The 12,785-nt window shown below is 37.5% G+C and overlaps 1 protein-coding gene across 4 annotated transcripts in view; it reads left to right on the top strand.

Annotated features, from left to right (window-relative positions):
* MICU1 (mitochondrial calcium uptake 1) overlaps positions 1-12,785 on the top strand; it is a 263,629-nt gene that overhangs the window by 212,862 nt on the left and 37,982 nt on the right. For all 4 annotated transcript variants that reach the window (XM_066349902.1, XM_066349905.1, XM_066349903.1 and 1 more), the window contains one exon: positions 8,970-9,078. In XM_066349902.1, coding sequence (XP_066205999.1) covers positions 8,970-9,078 — 109 coding nt within the window. The remainder of the gene's footprint in view (positions 1-8,969; positions 9,079-12,785) is intronic.

Genomic DNA, 12,785 nt, shown 5'->3' with positions numbered 1-12,785 from the left:
TGAAGGAAGACAGGTAGTAAATAACTATAATACAAGGCAACTTACTTAACTTTGAATCTCTTGAGAACAGTGTTTTACCCATCTTTGTCATCTGTATGTGAGTGTCTCATAGGCAAATGTTTGTCAGATGCATTGATCAGTGTATTAAGTACCTAAATAAACATTTGAGTTTTTTTGGAGGCACCAATAGAAAGATTAGGACCCACTGTAGAGATTGAATAAGAATTCTTGGAGGAGATACTATTTAAACTTAGTCTTACAGGCAGAGGAGGATTTTGACAAGCAGAGGTTATAAAGGTACTTCCTACATGTGTAGCCTCTTCTGCCCTATCCCCAATAGCTTGTGTACATCGTTGCTTAGTAATACTGCTGCTAGCCGCTAAGTTAGTACTTATAAACAGTTATAATAAAACTATTACATTATTCACATTACCTGTGGGTAATATTTATGTGGGCTCTCCTATTCACTTATTCTTGCAGATATTTGAGAGTTGAACCACAGTGTGGTCATCATGGATATCAGAGTCAAGAAATTGGTAGTTTAGGCCTTGAAAAACTCAGATGATTGATTCCTGGCAGATGGATTTTCTATGGCCAATTAGAACACAAAGCAAGGGAATCCGTCCATTACAGTGTGTTGTGCTCATCCAGGGCCTGTCAGCTCTAAATATCTAGCTTTACAGCTGACTCCAGAGGAAGCCCAATTTCCTGACCCATATTCGCAACTACTACAACTGCTTTTTATTTCTTTTTTTAAAATTGATTTTAGAGAGAGGATAGAGGGAGAGAAAGAGAGAAGGAGAGAAAGGGAGTGAGAAATGGGAAGCATCAATTCATAGTAGTTGCTTCTCTTTATGTGCCTTGACCCAGCAAACCCAGGGTTTCAAACCTGCGACCTCAGCATTCCAGGTCAACACTTTATCTACTGCACCACCACAGGCCAGGCTCAATGGCTTTTATTTCTTTACCAGCTTTTTTGAGGTACAGTTTACATATCATAAAATTCACCCGTTTTAAGTGTACATTTAAATGATTTTTAGTAAATTTATAGATTTATGCACTCATCACTGCAATCTAGTTTTAGAATATTCCCATCACCCAAAAAAAATCCTCCATGCCAATTTCCAGTCAATCCCTATTTCTACCCTAGGTACCAATAAACAAAAATCTTTTATTTCTATAGATTTGCCTTTTGAGGACAATTCATATAAATGCATTTATATAATAATGTAGTCTTTTGTGTCTGGCTTCTTTTACATATATATTTTGTTTTTTGTTTTTTGTATTTTTCTGAAGTTGAAAACAGGGAGGCAGTCAGACTCCCGCATGTGCCTGACCGGGATCCACCCGGCATGCCTACCAGGAAGTGATGCTCTGCCCATCTGGGGCGATGCTCTGTTGCATCCAGAGCCATTCTAGTACCTGAGGCAGAGGCCATAGAGCCATCCTCAGCACCCAGGCCAGTTTTGCTCCAATGGAGCCTTGGCTGCAGGAGGGGAAGAGAGAGACAGAGAGGAAGGAGAGGGGGAGGGATGGAGAAGCAGATGGGCGCTTCTCCTGTGTGCCCTGGCCGGGAATCGAACCCGGGACTCCTGCATGCCAGGCCGATGCTCTACCACTGAGCCAACCAGCCAGGGCTTTTACTTATATTTTTGAGGTTTATCAATACTGTTGCTTATATTAATAGTTTATTACTCTTTATTGCTGAATAATAAGTAGTATTCCATTGTATGCATGTACTGTGTTTTTTTTGTTTGTTTGTTGTTGTTGTTTTGGTGCCGTGACTCAGATATGTACTGTGTTTTGTTCATCTTTACCAGTTTATGAACATTTGAATTGTTTCTAGTTAGGGGCTATTATAAATAAAATTCTATGAACATTTGCATACAATTCTTTATGTGGACCTATGTTTTCATTTCTCTTAAGGAGATTTCTAGGAGTAGACTTCCTACGTTGTATGTAAAATTATGTTTCTTTTTTTTTTAAGAAATCTTCAAACTGTTGTTCAGAGTAGCTGTACCATGTTACATTTCCACAGTAGTGGATGAGAGTTCCAGTTTCTCCACATTCTCACAAAAAGTTGTTACTGTTTTTTCTATTATGGTCATCCTAATGGGTGTACAGTGGTATCTCATTGTGTTTTAGTTTGCTTTTCCCTAATGACTGATGATTCTGAGCATCATTTCATGTACTTATTAGACATTCAGATATCTTATTTTGGTAAGAGGTCTATTCAGATGTTTTTTAAGTTGGGTTTCTATTATCTCATTGGATTGTAAGAGTTCTTTACATAATTATCTATACTTTTAGATATATGACTTTGAGATATATGACTTTTAGATATTTTCTCTCAGTCTACAATTTGTCTGTTTTCTAAGTATTTTAAAGCACAGAAGTTTTTACTTTTGATGAAGTCTAACATCAGTTTTATGTTTTTTATGGATTGTCGTTCAGTGTCATATCTCAGAACTCGGCCTCACCCACGGTTCTGAAGATTTTTTGTTTTCTTCTAAACATTTTATCAATTGCTTTTAATTTTGAAAGACAATTCTGTTTGCTTGTTTAACAACTTTTTAATGTTAAATTCATTTAAGCAACATAAAGAAGTGTTTCTACTGTCCACAAGGTATTTGTAAACTTTTTCTTTTAATTTTAAGATTTTTAAAAAAATGAGAAGTGGCCCTGGCTGGTTGGCTCAGTGGTAGAATGTCAGTCCAGCATGTGGATGTCCTAGGTTTGATTTTCAGTCAGGGCACACAGGAGAAGCAACCATCTGCTTCTCCTCCCATTCCCCCTTCTCCCTCCCTCTCTCTCTCTCTCTCTCTCTCTCTCTCTCTCTCTCCTTCCCACAGCCATGGCTCAATTGGTTTGAGTGCATCAGCCCCAGGCACTGAAGATGGCTCCATGGAGCCTCTGCCTCAGGTGATAAAAATAGCTCGGTTACAAAAGCATGGCACCAGATGGGAGATGCCAGGTAGACCCCACTCAGGGCACATGCGGGAATCTGTCTCTCTATCTCCCCTCCTCTCACTTGGAAAAGAAGAAAAAAAATGAGAAGTAGTTTTCTTCCTCATATTGAAAAAGTACTTGTAATCTTTTTTTTTTTTTCTGGTCATCCAAAACCTAGTTTTATATGTAAGTCTGTCTTTCCAAAGGTAGATAGATAGCTAACTGGTTTGTTGAATAGTTGGTCACACAATAAAATAACTCTTCCTATTCCACTTTCTTACAATTAGTCAAGAAAATTCCTGCCTGGACAGATAGCTCCGTTGGTTAGAGTATCATCCTAAAGCACAGACATTGCTGGTTTGATCCCAGTCAGGGCACGTACAGGAACAGATATTTCTGTCTCTCTTCCTCTCTCTCTAAAATCAATAAAAATAAAACATTTTTAAAGAGAGAGATAAAATCTCTTTGATGCCAAGCCTAAGAGAAGGATATTTCCTTTTGACTGTTATGTCTGTAGTTCGGGTCACCTCCCAATAGATTGTGCATAAGCTATAGCCTGCTATCTGAACAGTTCAGTTTGCAAAAATCATGTCCTTGCCCTGGCCGGTTGGCTCAGCGGTAGAGCGTCGGCCTAGCGTGCGGAGGACCCGGGTTCAATTCCCGGCCAGGGCACACAGGAGAAGCGCCCATTTGCTTCTCCACCCCTCCGCCGCGCTTTCCTCTCTGTCTCTCTCTTCCCCTCCCGCAGCCAAGGCTCCATTGGAGCAAAGATGGCCCGGGCGCTGGGGATGGCTCTGTGGCCTCTGCCTCAGGCGCTAGAGTGGCTCTGGTCGCAACATGGCGATGCCCAGGATGGGCAGAGCATCGCCCCCTGGTGGGCAGAGCATTGCCCCTGGTGGGTGTGCCGGGTGGATCCCGGTCGGGCGCATGCGGGAGTCTGTCTGACTGTCTCTCCCTGTTTCCAGCTTCAGAAAAATGAAAAAAAATAAAAAATTAAAAAATTAAAAATAAAAAAAATCATGTCCTTTCACTTTCCATCCACAAACCTCATGTTCTAGTCTTATTCTAATAACCCTCTGTGCTTTTTACTGGCGTGCTTACCAAGAAATAAGAAATTTGTGACTGGCATGATTTTGTCTTTAAGAATGCCTATCTAAATTTTAAGCTCTATAAAATCAAGGCCAATTATTTCCTCACTATACCTGGCACAGTGCTCAGTGGTTAGTAAGTGCTCAAGAAATATTTTTTATTATATCTATGTAGTAATAAAGGCAAAGTGTTAGGTCCCTGCCAGATAACTCAGTTGTTTAGAGCATCATCCCAATTTGCCAGGCTTGCATGTTTGATCCCTGATCAGGGCACATACAAGAGTCAACCAAGAAATGCATAAATAAGTGGAAAAACAAATCAGTTCTCTCTCACTCTCTCTCTCTAATCAATAAATAATTTTTTTAAATAAAAGGCAAAATGTTACATATTTCAATATAATAATGGAATTATGTGAATGTATGCCACCATTTTTCTAAATTATCAAATGAATCGCCACTCAATTCAGATTGTTCTCACTGTCCTCAAATAAATGTCAGCATTAGCACTCTGGTCTTGAGCTATATGTTTTTATATTTCACGATAAATTAATTAACAAACATTAGAGGTTGTTTCGTCAGAGTGTGAAGCATTTTTACTACCACGCCTTTTTGTTTTTGGAATTTTATGATAAACTTTTATCCTTAAAAAACCTTTTCAATAACTCAGATTCCTATTATCCCCTTGCCATGGAAGTCCATACCTTAATAAGAAAAGTAAACAAGCTTTAGCAAGCCTTTTTAAAAATTGCAGTAAAATAGACATAATAAAATTTACCATTTTTAAGTGTACAATTCAGTGGCATTAAGTACATTCACACTGTTGTGCAAACCACCACCACCATCTATCTCCAGAACTTTATCTTCTCAGACTGGAACTCCGTACCCAATAAACAATACTTCTCCATTTTCGCCTCCTCAAAGCCCCTGACCACCACAATACTTTCTGTCTCTAAATATAACTACTCTAGCTACCTCACATATGTAAGATCATGGAGTATTTGTTCTTTGGTAACTGGCTTATTTCACTTGGCATAATGTCTTCAAGATTGATCCATGTTGTATAGCATGCGTCAGAATTTCTTTCCTTTTAAAGACTGAATAATATTTCATTATATCACATTTTGTTTATCTTCTCATTCATTGATGGACATGGGTTGTTTTCACTTCAGCATATCTTTTGATGGAAGGGAAGAGATGATGGTATTAGTGTTTCTATCCACAAGCAGGTGATATTGTAGAACTTGTAATCTCCTCTATCAGGTTGATTCTAGCCTAGTTAGTACTCACCTTCGATAGTATACTATGGCATTCATAAAAGGAATTAGCCCTACGTCTGGATGCTCTAAGTCAATGCCAAGATAATGACCTCAAGCTAGGGGAAAATTAATTAATATAAGCCTTCCATTTCACTGGCAAATATTATATACTGTAACTTGGCACATGGTAGGTAGTCAATAAATGTTTGAATAAATGCTTAAATACAGATGCACCACTGTTCCTAATTGACAAAAATTAGAAACAGCCCAAAAGAATGGATAAGTAAATTGTGGTATATTTACACAATGGAATATTTATACCAATAAAAATGAATGAACTACATATATACAAAAAAATGTGAGCAGATCTTAAAAAGAAAAGCCATATATGCTATAGTTATATGTCACTTAACAACAGGGATACATTCTGATTAATGTGTAGTTAGGCTGTTCATCATTGTGGGAATATTATGGAGTGACTTACACAAATTTATAACCTATTGCACAGCTATAGGTTATATTATAGTCTATCATTCATAGCCTAACCTGTACGGCATGTTATGTACTGAATACTGTAGGCAATTGTAGCACAATGGTAGTAAGTATAATATTTGTATATCAAAAATGTATCTAAACACAGAAATATATACAAAGCATAGGTGCTATACTTTCATAACACTGACAACTGGCATTGCAGTAGGTTTGTTTACACCAGCATTGCCACAAACATGAGTAATACATAGCACTATGATGTTACCAAGGCTGCCACATCACTAGGGGAATAGGAATTTTTCAGCTCCATTGTAATCTTATGGAACCACTGACACATATATAGGCAGTGTTGACTGAAGCATCATTATGTCATGCATGTACTTCCTGATTTACTTATAAAGTTCAAAAAATATATAATTAAACTCTTATTTTTGTTTAAAGATATATAAATAGATAATAGTGCTATTTAAAATGAAAAAGGCACCACCTGACCTGTGGTGGTGCAGTGGATAAAGCGTCGACCTGGAACGCTGAGGTCGCGGGTTCGGGACCCTGGGCTTGCCTGGTCAGGGCGCATGTGGGAGTTGATGCTTCCTGCTCCTCCCTCCCCCTTCTCTCTCTCTCTCTCACTCTCTCTCCTCTTTAAAAAAATTAATAAAAGAAAAATTTTTAAATGAAAAAGGCAAGGAAATGTGTTCCCTAAACATCAGAATAGCGATTACCACTGAGAGAGAAGAGGGTTATGGTTAGGAAGGGCCATGCTGGGGAGGAGAAGAGAGGCTTCTTCTGGGATGTTAATAATAGTCTGTTCCTTGACCTGAATAGAGGTTTTACAGTTATTTTACACCAGATTAAATTGTACATTTATGTTTTCTGCATCTTTCTATATGGTCAACATATTCCACAAGTAAAAGTTTAAGTTCTTTGATTCTTGGGGAATGAACTGTAAAAGATCATGTGATATGTAATTATACAAACAGTATTTTAGCTCTGAGTTTGATTAATAAAATAAGAAAGATACCATTGACCCAGTTTGGGAATTACCAGGAAAATACTGTAGATTTTCTATCTTAAGGTTTCCTTAGAACTGAGTTCTCACTGTGGACTCCTGGGCTCTGTAGTTTGGGGAAATGGCAGTTAAAAGAGGAGTAGCACTAACATCTGCAATCCATGAAGGACCTGACTTTTCATTAGTAGGCATTAATCTTAGTGCCTCTTCAGTGTTATTTACTTCTTAGGAATTGTATTCATTTCCATCACAGCATGATGTGTGAGAAGTGGGAAATACAGTGTGTCTGTAAAGTCATGGTGCACTTTTGACCGGTCACAGGAAAGCAACAAAAGATGATAAAAATGTGAAATCTGCACCAAATAAAAGGAAAACCCTCCCAGTTTCTGTAGGATGATGTGGCAGCATGTGCACATGCGCAGATGACGTAACACCGTGTATACAGCGGAGCAGCCCACGGCCATGCCAGTCGAGATGTGGACGGTACAGAGGAAAGTTCAGTGTGTTCTGTGGCTCACTAAATTCGAATCTGTGACCAAAGTGCAATGTGAATATCGACACGTTTATAATGAAGCGCCACCACATAGGAATAACATTACTCGGTGGGATAAACAGTTGAAGGAAACTGGCAGTTTGGTGGAGAAACCCCATTCTGGTAGGCCATCAGTCAGTGACGAGTCTGTAGAGGCTATACGGGATAGCTACGTAAGGAGCCCTAAAAAATCTGGGCGTGAGCTCACTTCAAACTACATTGAATAGGTATGAAACTGGGAGAGTTTTCCTTTTATTTGGTGCAGATTTCACATTTCTATCGTCTTTTGTTGCTTTCCTGTGACCGGTCAAAAGTGCACCATGACTTTACAGACACACTTTAGGCAAATAGGATAAATATTCCTCTATGTAAGGGAGCTCCCTGAAGCCCCTAGTCATGTAACTACTCTCTCTTGAGCCTTCATAGAAAGTAGAATTTGGTCCTGGCCAGTTGGCCCAGTGGTAGAGTGTTGGCCTGGTGTATGGATATCCTGGGTTTGATTTCAGGTCAGGGCACACAGGACAAGTGACTATCTGCTTCTCCACCCCCCCCCCTTTTCTCTCTCTCTCTCTCTCTCTCCCTCTCCCTCCCTTCCTCCCTCCCTCCCTCTCTCACAGATATGGCTTAATTAGCTTGAGGAAGTTTGTCCCGGGTGCTGAGGATGACTCCATGGAGCCTCCATCCTCGTGTGCTAAAAATAGCTCAGTTACCAAGCAACAGCCCCAGATGGGCAAAGCATCACCCCATGGGGGCTTGCTGGGTGGATTCTGGGGGGCGAGTGTACGGGAGTCTGTCTCCCCTTCTCTGACTTAGAAAAAAGGTAGAATTTAAAAAAAAATGTTATTGATTTTTAGAGAAAGAAAGAGAGCAATAAATATTGATTTGTTCCACTTATTTATGCATTCATTGGTTGATTCTTATATGTACCCTAACTAGGAATCAAACCTGCAACCTTGGTGTATTGAGAGGACACTCTAACTGACTGAGCTACCCAATCAGGCCTAGAAAGTAGAATGTGAAGTCAGCAAACTTTTGACTAGCTTTTGCAAAGAATTTCTTCATTTGCAGAATTTCATCAGAATAAAATTAAGTGACAACTTGCTTATATTAGTAGCTTTTAAGTCAAGATGATGAACAGCTTCCCAAGTCCTTGGGTTTTGCTAAAATCTGAAACCATTCTAGCGTATATCAGACTTTGGTGATTCTTTAATTAGCTTAAGCTTTAGAAAGCTTAGCTAGCCTGTGAGTAGATTATTTAAATGGAAGTCCTGACTCTGGACTTAGTTAAGATGTATGACAGATCAAGTGGCTATAGCTCATTTAGAAAATGTGAAAATAGATATTATGACTAATTGCAGGGCACAGTTAGAAATATATATCCAACCACCACTGTAACAGCTTTATGTCAAATTTTACATGCAGTGGGAAAGCAATTAGCCAGCTTGCCTTTCTCTGTAATATTCTAGAGTTTTGTTTCCCTGTTGGGGACAAATTTGACATTCCTTGACTAATTTATTCAGTCTCTGTTCTAGACATAGCATAAATTTCTGATTGATAGACATGAATAACAGCCTAGTTTTCTGTACTTTATGCCAATTTTTTTTAGAGGTTCCTGCCTTACTCTTCTGTCTCTCTTCTTTCAGGGTCTGACATTTCAGGAAGTGGAGAACTTCTTTACTTTCCTAAAGAATATTAATGATGTGGACACTGCATTGAGCTTTTACCATATGGCTGGTGCATCTCTTGATAAAGGTAATGAAACCCAAAAGTTTTTTTTGAAAGTATAAACATTGAATCTGTCTGTAATCTATTAAGTGACTATCCTTAACTGTAATATGTTTTTCTTGACATTGTTTTTTGATCTGTTTTGTCTTATTGACATCACATGATCCTTGATTTTCACTTTGAGAAGCAAAGCTCAGCAAATATATTTTTTGTGCCAAAGACTATAGTAAGACAGATGCCCGTCTTTAAAAAATTAGCCTTGGAAATAGGCATCTAAGCTGAGGCACAGTGCATGGAACCACTGAGCTCCTCCATCAGGGCCAGAATCACTGCATATGTAATGTGCAGCTAAAATCACTCTGCATTCTAATTCACTCTTTAGTGAGGAATGGTGTGGTTTATTTCTTGTATTAGAGTTTGTTGGGTTTTGTAAAAAAATAAAATCATGACTCTGAAAATAGTACCCTATAGGCTTACTTCATACAAATTCAGTTCCAGTTTATTCAGGCGATGTGAGAGAGCAGAGGAATTGAAAACAATTTTTTTCCTTAACGTTTTTTTACAAAAAATTTCAAATATTTAGAACAGTTGAAATCCAATTAAAAAATGGGGAGAGGGCCTGACCAGGTGGTGGCACAGTGGAGAGAACGTTGGACGGGTCATGGAGGACCCAGGTTCAAAACCCCAAGGTTGCCACCTTGAGTGTGGGCTCATCCAGCTTGAGCGCAGGCTCACCAGCTTGAGCCCAAGGTCACTGGCTTGAGCAGTGAGTCACTCATTCTGCTGTAGCCCCATACCCAGCCCAGTCAAGGCATATATGTGAAAGCAATCAATGAACAACTAAGGAGCTGCAATGAAGAATTGATGCTTCTCATCTCTCTCCCTTCATGTCTGTCTGTCCCTGCCTGTCCCTATCACTGTCCTTCTTTCTGTCATAGACACATGAAAAAAGAAATGAGATTGTAATTATAACATTTAATATGTAGATTAATTTGGATAGAATTGACATCTTGATGATAATGAGTCTTTGTTCATGAGCATATTATCTCTCTTCATATTATAGTTCATCTTCTGTTTCTCTCAGCAGTTTTTTGTGGGTTTTTTTGTTTTTGTTTCTTTTTTTGAAAGGGTAAGACAGACAGGGACAGATAGCCAGAAAGGGAGAAAGATGAGAAGCATCAACTCATAGTTGTGGCACCTTAGTTGTTCATTGATTGCTTTCTCGTATGTGCCTTGACTCGGGGGCTCCAGCTGAGCCTGTGACCCCTTACTCAAGCCAACGACCTTGGGGCCATGTCTGTAACCCCACACTCAAGCCAGATGAGCCCACGCTCAAGCCAGCAACCTTGAGGTTTCAAACTGGGGTCCTCGGTGTCCCAGGTTGACACTCTTACCTACTGCGCCACCACCTAGTCAGGCAACAATAGTTCTTTAAGTGTGCAGGTCTTGCACATATATTTTTTTTAATTTATGCCTAAATATTTTATATTTTGATGCTATTATAAATGGACATGCACATATATTTTTTTAATTTATGTCTAAATATTTTATATTTTGATGCTATTGTAAATTATTTTCTGTTTGCTGCTGCTATTAAAATACAGTTGATTTTTGTATACTCAGCTTGTGTTCTGCAGCTTTCTAAGTATGATTATTATTCTAGTTCTGTGGATTCCTTAGATTTGTGATATCCCCTGCAAACAGAGATAGTTTCACGTCTTCTTTTTTGATATTTATGCCCTTTTGTCTTGCCTTACTTCGCTTGCTTCAATCACCAGTAGAATGTTGAATACAAGTGGTGAGAGTGGGCATTCTTGACACTTTCCTGATTTAGATGTAAAGCATTCACTATTTCACCATTAAGTTGGATATTAGATTAGACTTCATATATGTCCATTATCAGATTAAGGAAATTTCTTTCTCTTCCTAATTTAAAATGGGATTTTATCATCAAATAGTGTAGAGTTTTGTCAAATACTTTATATATAAATGATTATATTCTCCTTTATCTTCTTAATATGGTAGGTTACATTGATTATCTCTTGTCCTAAATGAAACCCAACTTTGTAATGCTGTGTTATACTCTTTATATATTGCTAGATTTGATTTGCTAACATTTTGTTAAATATTGAGGGATATTGGTCTGTACTTTTCTCTTTTGTAGTGTCTTCAGATTTTCTATCAGAGTATGTTGCCTTCATAAACTACATTGGGGCAGGTTCCTTTTTTATTTTCAGAAAGACTTTATGTAAGATTGCTGTTCATTTTGAATTGTCTGATAGTTTCACCAGTGAAACTGTCTGGACCTCCTGCTTTCTTAGTGGGAAGGTATTGATAATTTAATTTTTTAGTAAATATATGGCTATTCAGAGCTTGTGTTTTTTTATCTTGTGTGATTTTGATAAGTTGTATATTTTTAGGAATTGGCTCGTTTCATCTAAATTATTGAATTTATTGACATAAAGTTGTTTATAATATTTCATTATTATCCTTTTGATGCATGTAGAATCTGTAAAATCTGAAATTCCCTCTTTTACTGCTAACATTGGTGAATTATATCTTCTCTCCTTTTTTTCTTATTTTGAAATCCCTTAGGGGATTAGCAACTTTGTTAAACTTTGCAAAGAAGCAGTTTTTAACTTTGTTACTTTTCTCTATGGCTTTTTTTATTGCATTGATTTTTTGCTCCTATCTTTGTTATTTCTTTACTCCTTCCTATTTTCAGTATACATTATTTTGCTTTTCTTTTTCTAGCTTCTTAAAACGGAACTTTACCTATCTCTCCTAACATAAATTTTCAAAAATGTAAATTTCCTCTAAATACAGCTTTATTTACATCCCACAGATTTTCATTTGTCCTATTTTCATCATCATCCTGTTTGAGATATTTTCTGAATTTCCATGTGGTTTGTTTGGTGACCCGTGTGTTATTTTAAAGTATGTTGTTTAATTTCCAAATATTTTGTTTTTCTAGATATATTGTATTTTTATTTATAATTTAAGTCCATTGTGGTGAGAAAATACACTCTACAAAATCTCAGTTCTTTATAATTGATTGAGACTTGTTTTATGGCCCAGCATATGGGCCACCATCAGTTTTTTGATGAATATGTCTTATACACTTGAAAAGGATACATATTCTGTACTTTGAGTATATTGTTGTGAAAATGTCAGTTAGGTCCAGGTGGTTGATAGATCTTTTATGTCCTTATTGACTTTTTCATCTAGTTAGTGAGAGAAAGATGTTAAAATCTCCACATATGATGCGTGGAATTGTCTGTTTTTCCCTTTAAGTGATGTCAGTCTTTGCTTCATGAATTTTGAGCTCTGGTATTAAGTGCATACACATTTAATGATTCAGATTATTATGCTCTTCTGATGAATTGGCCCTTTTAGCCTTAAAAAAATATTCCCCCTTTATCTTTAATAATAAGCCTTTTCTTAAGATCTATTTTGTCTGATATTGATATACTACTCCAGCTTTTTTGTGGTTATTGTTTGCATCTTATATCTTCTCTATTCTTTTATGTTCAATCTACCTGTGTCTTTAAGGTGCATATAGTTGGGTCTCTAGTGGACTTTTAGCTATATTGCTTTGCATATTTTTATTTTAGTGGTCTTTTTAGAAATTATAACTTTTCATGGTTTAAAGTTAATAGCATACCAACCACTTCAAGTGAAATGTAAGAATTTTGTAATTATATATGTAGTTTCATTTACCATCACCCCATCCT

Source organism: Saccopteryx leptura, chromosome 9 (assembly GCF_036850995.1).
Source record: "Saccopteryx leptura isolate mSacLep1 chromosome 9, mSacLep1_pri_phased_curated, whole genome shotgun sequence".
Lineage (NCBI taxonomy): Eukaryota > Metazoa > Chordata > Mammalia > Chiroptera > Emballonuridae > Saccopteryx > Saccopteryx leptura.
The sequence above is the reverse complement of the archived record's forward strand: the minus strand, read 5'-3'. Positions and strand labels throughout refer to the sequence as shown.